The following is a 9,909-nucleotide window of genomic DNA, read 5'->3' as shown; positions in this document are numbered from 1 at the left end:
GTAGGAGCGGCCCGACTCCCGACTTCCTGTTCTGTGTGCGCTCTGCTAGTTTGGGTTTGCCCTCCAGCGCAGCAAAATTCGAGTAGTCGCCAGAACCGCTAAAAAAGTTTGTTTGGTTTAGTATATAAAGCGGCCTTCTTAGTTCGTCTTTTTGAAAATGTTTCATTTTAGTTTAGTTTTATTTTCATGTTATTTTTATAAATAGATTCCATAAAAACATATATTTTTAAAATGTAATTGAAGGGACATTGTGTAAGATTTAGAGCGTTTTTCATTTAAAAAAAGAATAAATTAAATGATTTTAAATGTCAAAAACTTGCAAATAAATGCGGTCTTAATGACCAACAGTATGTTTTAAATATAATTGTAGGTCTAGTTATCATTCAATTATCATACATGAGGCTGGCAGTCCTACGGACAATGGTAAATGCAGCGCCTCCTGCTGTCTGTAATGAAAAACTGTCTAAATCTTACACATTGTTCCTTTAAGACTTGAAACGTCAGTACTCTGTAATAAAATAAACTACAATTCCCAAACGCCCGTTCGATTTTACTTTGCAGTCCCAATACCAAATTAGGTGCATGTAAAATCGGCCTCAATAGCTTATGTGTGAATTAATCCAGAATAACGAAAACTACGTAAATTTTCGCTGGAATCAAATTTTCATAAACATAAAAACTGATTTCTTTGCGTTTTTTGGAAGGTGTTTATGTAGTTAAAGTGACAAAAAAAACAACTTACTGTTTTTCTCATATTCTGGCAAATTCTGTAATATTTAATTGAAACGATGTTTCGAAAAACGGGTAATAAGTATTGCTTAAAATCTTAACATACAGTACTTGAGCCCTTGAGTACTTTCTTTAAAAGCATAATGTCTCCCTCTAGTGTATAAATGTGGAATTTCAAACGATATTTTGAATACAGTACGTTCAGATTGTTTCACTGAATGCCATTGAAAATAATTAAAACAATCATATATCATTCGAGAAATATTTTAATTTGTGTACGTCTTTTTCTATAAAGTTTGTTGAATTTAATAAGATTTAATGTATTCGCGTTGGGTTTTGTGGGGGGGTTTCCAGCACATGATTATGTATTTCGCATCCAAAACGGTTTTGCAATAATTTTAAAACTTTTTTCATTAATCGTTTGGAATTTAATAATAATAAACAAAAAATCACACATTTGATAAAAATTGACGAGCGTTTGCCTCGTTTGTGTTGTGCGCATGCGCGAAAATTTAGTTTCACTTTAGTTCGTCAACATGAATGCGGCTTTTTCCGTCTTCTCTTCTTTTGTTAGGTATTTTTTCATCCTTGTCTTGTTAGGCTCCAATTTATCGCTGTAAGTAAAAATTTAATACACTTTGAACATATATTTTCTCATTTTTATGCTTTTACGTGCCTGGTGTCCGTCGTTTTGACTTACGCTAGTGGTAGTTTACCCTCAAACTCATCTGGTTGGTCAAAACTAATTCAAAAGTTTTGCTAGTGCGCCGGTAAAGATATTTAATTAACTGTGTTATTTTTTTGTTTGGTAAATAAACCGGATAGCTAACTTTCATTTTTGAATGAATGATTTCCACGCGGCAGGACTTTGGACGCGTCATTGGGGCGGTTTCAGAAAAGAGAAGTCCAATGTGCTGATGGAATGTACCAACATGACACAAGATCCTGTTGCCTGTGTGCTATAGGTGAGCAAAATAGCACACAATATTTGTTTTGTTAAAATCTGCAATGCCTGCTTGGAGAGAGATAAATGCAATGGACCTCCTACCAGTAGGAACTAATGGTAAATCTCCCCTGTACATTTAAAATATATTTAATTGAAACGTTATTAATCTTTATTTAACACAATCCAAAAACATAGTAAAATATTGTGTGCAAACATAGCAAAAAAAGAGCACAGAAATTCACTGAAGGTTTTAAGGGGTTACTGTCGTATTTGTGTCTCAAAGGGGAGGGCCTTGTGAAGATGTCAGTGGAGTTCTGTAGAAATATTCAAACATTTAAAACTTATTTGAAATTAATATGATTTAACTCGGAAATCAAGGTATTAAATCATTGGAGTTCAATTTTTTGGAGATTTGAACCATGTTTCAACGTGTATTTCTCCCCCTAAATACTTCCAACGTGTTATTACCTTTCAGTGAAATGAAAAAGTTAAATATATACCATTTAACAACAGTTCTATGTACAATGCAGAGCGATACTACAAACTACAACCCCGTCCTAAAAAACTACAAACTAAAATCACAATAATAAACTTTTTTTTGTTACAACAATTTGAAAGATTCCTGGTTGACACTGGGAATTCCAAGTCGACTAAATTATTCCAAAATGTCACATACTACGATAATAACTGTTTTCTCCCTGCAGGTCAGCGCTTGAAGACGCACTGCACGGCAGCCAGCCCGCAAGATACACAATGTGAGCCGTGTGAAGCAGGCACGTACAACAGCCACCCAAACCAGGACACCACCTGCAAAGGCTGCACGTCTTGCTCAGAAACCAATGGTACATTTTATTTCTTCAAATATACGGGTCATTCCAAAATTGGAGGATATTTACATCCCAACCATCAAATTTGAATGAATCCACAGCCAAAATAACCAAAACATGTGCTTTTTGAGTAAATTTACAAATCTAAAAAAATAACTAAAAATTGTAAACTAAAAATTGCTGTAATTATGGTACAAATTATGGAAATTCCTTTGATTTTTTTTTTTTTTGAGCTGTGAAGCTGCTCATGTTGTATTTTTTTATGATTCGGCATATCTACATCCTTTCATTCTTAGCCAATCTGGAGGTGGAGACAGCTTGCACCCGAGCCCGCGACGCCAAGTGTCGTTGCAAACCGCATCACTATTGCATAAGCGCCAACGATCAAGTCTGTAAACTGTGCAGTTCATGTACAGAGTAAGTTCATCATCATATCTAGTACATGACAAAACATTTATATTCCATGTCTAAGATTTTTTTGTTTGTTTTTGTGGGGCGCAGGTGCGGTATAGAAGGCGTCAAAGTAGCCTGCACAGCCAGCAATGACACTGTGTGCAATGCCAAATTGCAAGGTAAGGTTCGAAACATTTTCATTGATTTCAGTATCGTAAAATATAATCTCTCAATCCTTTTGTTTTAGAGAGAACTCATGTGGCGGCAGTAGTCGTCGTAGTTTGTGCAGTCGTCACAATAATTATCGTAGCGCTGCGCATCCGCTGTTATAGGAAAAAGCGTGAGTATTCTTAGTAATGTACAATTTGTGTCGTAAATGTTTTGTTTGTTTGCTTGTCTTAATTATGTCATGTAATCATTTGTTGATCAGGGCGGAGCAAGAACATTCCAGTAAATATGGAGGTGGTAAGTACTTTTGGAACTATCAGTTATGGATGCGTATTTATAATAAGTTGCAGTGGACTTAAAATTGATCCCTGGGGAACTCCAGCATGCTCAATTTGCATTTTGAAGAGCTTGGGGCTAATGCAATGACAAATTTAAAAATGTTCTACTTGTCGGAGCATATTTTAGTAGCTTGAACTTTAAATTGACTTTATGGATCATATGACCGTTTTCATGATTTTTTTTTTATTTATGAAAAGTAATCTCACATTTTTTCTAAAAAAAAAAGGTGCAAAGATTTTTTTTTTTTTAGCAGCAATAAGAAGTCAGAGTTATCGTTGTTAACTCATTCACTGCCCTTGACGACTATGGCCGTCAAGATCAATTTTTTTTACACGGCTGGCGGTGGATTAGTTACCGTATTTTTCGTGCTATAAGCCACACCAACAACATAAATTGAGCAAAACGTTTTCATCCAAGCTCTTATTCATTCTATTCATAATCTTTTCAATTTTAATATTATAGTTTGAAAACTTTTTTATGGAAATTCAGGAGCAACTTCATTCACTCTCTTTTGTACCTTTCCATTCCAGGAGTTGGAAACAATGAACAGTAAGTCACATTAAACTGCATATGTGCCAAGTTTATACACAGTCTTTCCATTTACCCTCGATGACTGCCATATTCCCATTTTTGATTTTAGTACTGTACGAGGACCCTTCGCGGCACTTGCCCGATATCGCATTAGCGCTCGGCTGGAAGACGATGTCCAACGTTGCTATGCGGAGCGGGATGAGCTCTGTCACTATTGACAGCTGCAAACTAGATCACCCAGGCGAGAGTGAGGAGCAGACGCTGAAGCTCCTGATGAAGTGGGTGCAGGAGCAGGGCAGGGGCGCCATGCCGAATTTGATTCAAATCCTGCACAACAGCAAGCAGATTCAAACAGCACAAACGGTGAAGAATATTTTATCCCAAAACTGAGCTTCTATGCACATGTTTTTATGAAGAATAAGAACAAAATATGAGGGAAAATAGGCTTCACAGTAAGGGAATTTGTTTAGTTAAAATCTTAGCTGGATTTATGTGCACTCTACGAGATGTTCACATGGGGCTATTGTTTTTAAATAAAAGTATTTGCTTCACTTTCAGCATTTCAATTTGGCAAAAGTCAACCACTCGTAAACTGTGCCTAAAACGCGCTGCAGTTGTCTCTCGCCATATCACTGTTGCAACCCGCTGATGACACATGGCTTTAAGCTCATCGCAAATTTTACTCAAATGCCAAAAGTCTCTTTTGTGATGTGAGTGTATGAGAGCATGAGTTAAATTTATTTAATGTGTTTTGTAAATGTTGTAATTTTCAAAAATGTTCTTTATTTAAACGCATTTAAGCAACGGTTTATAATAAACATCCTTTAGCCCTAAGAATGTATGTAAAAAGAATGCTAAAAAATGAACTTAACAAACTGGTCATTTTGTGAATTGTAGTAAAGCTGTTTAAAAAAAAATACGTCTGTTTTATAGTGGACCCAAATATCACGCATGCGCAGAATTGCTTGTCTATATTTGGGGATCCCTCCTCTTGGGCGTGACTTCCGGGTCTGGGTGGAGCCTTCGAACAGGAAATGTCAGAGAAAAGCAAGCAACCTTGGAGGTTCAACCACACCGAGTCCCCCCAAATCGCCAGAGACGCCAAAAAACGACCAAGTCAAGTTTCCACCATGATACCAAACATATATTACTTTAAAGGTAAGTCCAAACTTTGTTCTGACCTGCCTCGGTTACCGTAGTGACTACTTGAAATCCACGAACGTAACAAACTTCCGCTAAACTTTGTGAAACGCGCGAAACTAAGGCGATCGATATATTACGATAGGATCGATATTATATGGTCATACTTCCGTTATAAGATACTCATTTGTAAATAAACGATAATTTTTTTAAATATCCACACAACTCGTTTATTTCTCTCTAGCGGTTGCAGACTGCAACGTGACTCACGAATGTGGAATCACGTTGTAGTACAGAACCCGCGTGTTCCTATTTTGTTGCCAGGACAACAAAGTCGCCACCTTGGAAACTCACTCAAAGTTGGGGAGTTTTACTCGTTTTTTCCCCCCACCAGAAAACCCGAGCTCATGATTATACTTAAGACATTTAACTAGAGAATAGGTTAGATTCCGTAATGTTTCCCATTACTCAAGCCTGTGCTTGTCAAACCCAAGCATCATTTAAAAAAAAAAAAAAAAAGCTCTCGTCCATGTAAAAAATGTAATGTAAAAATGTTGCAGTTGCATATTAAAAAAATGGCAGTTGTAATTTCAAAAAGTACTGTGTAGCATTATGGACGTTAGAACTACTACTAAAAATTAACGTGTTCAATCCCAAAATCATGTTTTCAATGCCACCAAATTATTCTTTTTTGTACATAAAGTAATCTATTACTTTAACACTTAAGTACATGAAGCAATTGATCACATTGTGTACTTGATCAAATGTGCTCGATTACTTATGTATATTGTTACCTAAAGTAATTGATTATCTCTACTTAATGCATTTAGTACCAAGAATTTTTAGATTATCCTTTTGCCAAACACTTGGAGGTAACAAAAAACAAAAACATAGGTACCTAGAATTGAATGAAATAAATGGTAAAAAATAAGCTTCAAAAGAGAATGTATTATACGTTACTTTAAAGTTAAATACAACTGAACTTGTGACATGTACTATTAGAAGCATGACAAATGGCTGCCACCAAACGTGGAATATATCACTCGAAAAAATTATTATTGCGGTTTGAAGGCGTATTTTTTCCTTTTTTTTCAGTTGTCAAGCAATCGTTGTCTTTTTTCTAATGAAACCGTGTAAGTATTGGAACGTATCCATCTCGTGTAAGTCACAACATTAGCTGTATCGACCGTTGCTTTTGTAATTACAGTACAGAAAATGTTTTGTCTCGTTTCTGTGCATACCCACATAACTATTTTAGTGAGGCGCTTTCCTTGATATGAATAATTCCGTCATCCTAGAGTGCCCCGTGGTCCCTTGCCAGAGTCAAGTAAAGTTCAGCAAAGCTATGCAAGGCCCTTATGTAATTTCCTCTTGCAATGTTAATCATATTCTTTCCTGAACGTCATCGGTTTCTCACATTTTGTCATCATATGGATGCAGAGGTTTTTTTTGTGTGGGGGAAAAATGTTCACTTAACTGTAAACAAGAGAAGGTTATCAAAAAAAAAAAAAAAGATGTTCAGTCTTCCTTCCTCTGGTGTGTTAGTGCGTCACACGGCCTGCCGCTGCTGAATTTAGTCTGCTTCCCTCCGATGGGTGGAGTACTCTATACAAGCGACCCGATTGTTTTCCTCTTAAAATGACACCCGCTGGCCACTTTATTAGGCACACGTTTGGCTTTTACAAATATAACGAGACTCCGTTTTGACACTGCGTTGTTATGGTTGAAAATGACATAATGTATGCCCACTAAAATTGGAGACATTATTTAAAAAATGAAACATTCTCTTCGGAAAGTATTGGAACATTTATGCTGCTTAATTTAGTCTTGAACACACTGAAAACTACGGAGGGGCAAGTACCAGTACGATGTATTGTATTGAGCCAATAGAGGCCTTATTTTTTTACGTATCGGGTACTTGTGGAGGCTGCTGATACCAGCCACCTGTCCACCAATACATAAGATAAATTTAACTAGATATCTGTTTACTTATCTGACGTCTGTCTTTGACGTCAAAAGACGTCAGTGGCAGTGAATGCATTAAAAAGCACATGTTCAAATATAAGGGTGGAAGCAGCTTTTTTTTTTTGTTTTCCAGGAAGTGAACTGCTCGGTGGCGTCCGAGATCCTTAGACGCGATCACCGGAACGGAGCCAAAGATGCAGGGAGCCATCGCAAGGGTGTGTATGGTCGTCGCCGCCGCCATTTTGAACCACCCCGCGCTTTTCCCGCAAGAGAACGCCACCGTCGCCGAGCAGGACGAGGATCTGATGGCGCGCATGCAGGAGCATGCCGAGAGGTTAGAAAGAGAACGGGTCAAATTGGAGGCGGAGCTTTTGCAGGCGCTCGCGAAGGAGGACGAGGGCGGCGGCGGCTGGGAGGAAGATTACAGCTGGTACTTTTGGGGCATTGTGTCTTTCGTGGTGTTTTTGACGATCGAGATGGGCCGGTTGGATCCGGTCGAGCCGGACATGGGGACCGCGGAGGACGACGAGGCGCTCTCTACTAGCGCGGCGATACTAGACAAGGACATCCTGAGCCGCTTCTGCGAACGTTGGACTTATAATTCCACGCGCCACGCCGGGAGGGTGAGGGAGTTCGTGGAGGGTTTTGCAGACGACCTCCTGGAATCCCTCAGGAGCGTCTCGGACCGAGAGACGGACATGGAGGCGGGGGACTTTGTCGGGATCGGGAGCACGTTCGAGTCTCGGCAAGTTAGCAAGACTCCCGCGTACGACCTCGTGGTGCCTTTGGCGCCTCCGGATCCGCTGGAATTCCGGGTCGGCCTGTGGTGCGAGCCGTCAAGCGACTTGCCCCCAAACCGACAAGGCTGCGGCACCGTCCAGGTGTGCCGGTTCCGGGACAGCGAGGACATGTGTCTTTGTGGTTCTGCCAATCTCGGAGAGGACATGTTGTGCTTACTGTATAGGACGACCGAGGCGGTGCCCGTCGTGGGCCGGGATCTTCATGAGCTTCTCTGCTCCAAACGAACGTCGCTCTTGTCCAAGGATCGAGTCATGAAGTGGTTTCAGGTGTCCCTCACCAAAGCGTGGGGACGCATCTCCCATAAATACGACTTCCGGGTCACATTTCGCAGACTGGACGCCGCCGGCGCCCTGAAGATCCGATTCCCTTCGGGGAAATCCGTCACGGTCAACCTCATACCGGCCATCCGGCTGGCGGACACCGACGCTTATCTGGTCTCCCACTTCCCCTCGGACGGCGGCGGACTTCCGGACCCGTCCTGGCCTCTCTCGCTCGCCGTCTATGAGAGGAATCTACTGAAGCACTTGGCCAAATTCCTACCTCCATATTCCTGCCATCTGCACTGCCTCCAGACGGTCACCTTCCTGCACCGGAAGCAGACGAGCCTCGCCGGGCGAAACGCTTTGACCGACTACCACTGGAAGACGGTCCTGTTGCACTTGCTATTGCGCAACAAAACGTCGACGTGGACCGCCGACAAAACCGAGCCCAGGCTACGAGACGTGCTGGGCTTCATGCACGCGAGCCTCCAGGAGAAGAGACTCCATCACGTTCTGATCGGAAACCCAAAAGTGCCAAGAGAGATCGGCCTTCCGGAGATGGTGGAGAACGCCGAGCCGGTTAATCTGTTCCGAGATTTGGTGTTGGAGCGGGACCTTTACGCGGCGACCGTGCGCCACCTACAGGAGATGATGAGGAACGCAGCCGCGCTTTTACAAGAGTACGCTCCGCTCTCGTCCCCCGGCGGACGCTGGGAATATTAAAAGTATTTTCCCCGAGATGCTAGACTGAAGGCGCTTTCTTAGGGTGCATTTATTGACGTGTAAACTGTTAGCTTCGCCGTATGGACAAAAGTTTTTCGGATACGCCTCTTAAAGGGGAGACTCGCCGCTAAACAAGTTCGACGTGACCCTACGTCTCCGCTATGCAGTTTTTGTTTACGTTGTGTTTCTGGAATTTGAATTAACCAGTAAAAATCACCTTATGTGTGTGTAAATGCGATGCATTTTCACAAAAGCAGATTATTGACGAAAATAAGAATCTTTGGGACTTCCATTCCGATACGACCGCTAAAACAGTCCTAGATCGTTTTCGTCCATATTCGCTTGTTTAAGTGTCCCAATACTTTTGTCCACACGGCGCACTATTCAGTAAACGATTTTTATCTAAAGGTGTTCTAAAAATATCACAGGGATTTATTATTTACTCCACTCAAAGGGGAGTCTGTTACTTGGTGTCTTTGAGATGCCGCATGTATGAAATAAAAATGTATCAGGATTACTGAAAACAAATGGGGATAGGAATGAAAACTACCTCATTTTTATGGCAGCTATTGCAGTTTAATGTTAACTTCATATTCAAGGGCGACCAATAAACTCACTTTTTCATATGAACATTTTTTTTTTTTTTTAATCCTTGAGCAGTATTCTGACCGTTTTTGTTCATTTTCTTCCACGTATTTTAGCCAAGGGATGGCACACTCTTTGTTGTGCGATAAGTGGTTGTTCAAAGTTTAACCTTGACATTTTGTCACTATCTGGGTAAAATTTCAGCTCCCTGGTGTCTTCTTTCAATGCTTTTCATTTGATGCCTTTGATGTAAAGATGAAAGGATTGTACAAAATACCCTTATGTGGTATTTTGACCATTAATGGTTCATTTTCTTCCAAATCATTCTGGCAGTTTTTTTTTTTTTAGCCAAGGGATGGCACACTGCCATGTTGAAATTTGACGTTGTCGCCATCTGGGTGAAATTTCAGCTCCTTGGTGCCATCTTTCAATGCTTTTTCTTAATAAAAATATGAAAATCAAAGGATTGGACAAAACGCTGCAAAAGGGTTAACGCAATTTT

General features: G+C 40.4%; 2 protein-coding genes across 2 annotated transcripts; both read left to right on the top strand.

Moving 5' to 3' along the window:
* The first annotated feature begins 1,256 nt into the window (after nucleotides 1–1,256).
* On the top strand, nucleotides 1,257–4,484 carry fas (Fas cell surface death receptor). Its single transcript, XM_088421745.1, has 9 exons — nucleotides 1,257–1,345; nucleotides 1,594–1,694; nucleotides 2,380–2,517; nucleotides 2,799–2,919; nucleotides 3,004–3,074; nucleotides 3,143–3,235; nucleotides 3,326–3,360; nucleotides 3,933–3,951; nucleotides 4,043–4,484. Exons 1-9 carry the CDS (start codon nucleotides 1,266–1,268, stop codon nucleotides 4,321–4,323), a joined length of 939 nt encoding a protein of 312 aa, XP_088277871.1. The 5' UTR covers nucleotides 1,257–1,265; the 3' UTR covers nucleotides 4,324–4,484.
* Nucleotides 4,485–4,929: 445 nt separating this feature from the next.
* itprip (inositol 1,4,5-trisphosphate receptor interacting protein) lies at nucleotides 4,930–9,452 on the top strand. Its single transcript, XM_088421139.1, has 2 exons — nucleotides 4,930–5,091; nucleotides 7,172–9,452. The coding sequence occupies exon 2, from the start codon at nucleotides 7,233–7,235 to the stop codon at nucleotides 8,820–8,822; it is 1,590 nt and encodes a 529-aa protein (XP_088277265.1). The 5' UTR covers nucleotides 4,930–5,091; nucleotides 7,172–7,232; the 3' UTR covers nucleotides 8,823–9,452.
* Nucleotides 9,453–9,909: the final 457 nt, after the last annotated feature.

The sequence above is a fragment of the Hippichthys cyanospilos genome, chromosome 8 (genome assembly GCF_059441005.1).
Source record: "Hippichthys cyanospilos isolate Australia breed blue-spotted pipefish chromosome 8, RoL_Hcya_1.0, whole genome shotgun sequence".
NCBI lineage: Eukaryota > Metazoa > Chordata > Actinopteri > Syngnathiformes > Syngnathidae > Hippichthys > Hippichthys cyanospilos.
This window is presented reverse-complemented; position numbering and strand designations above follow the sequence as displayed.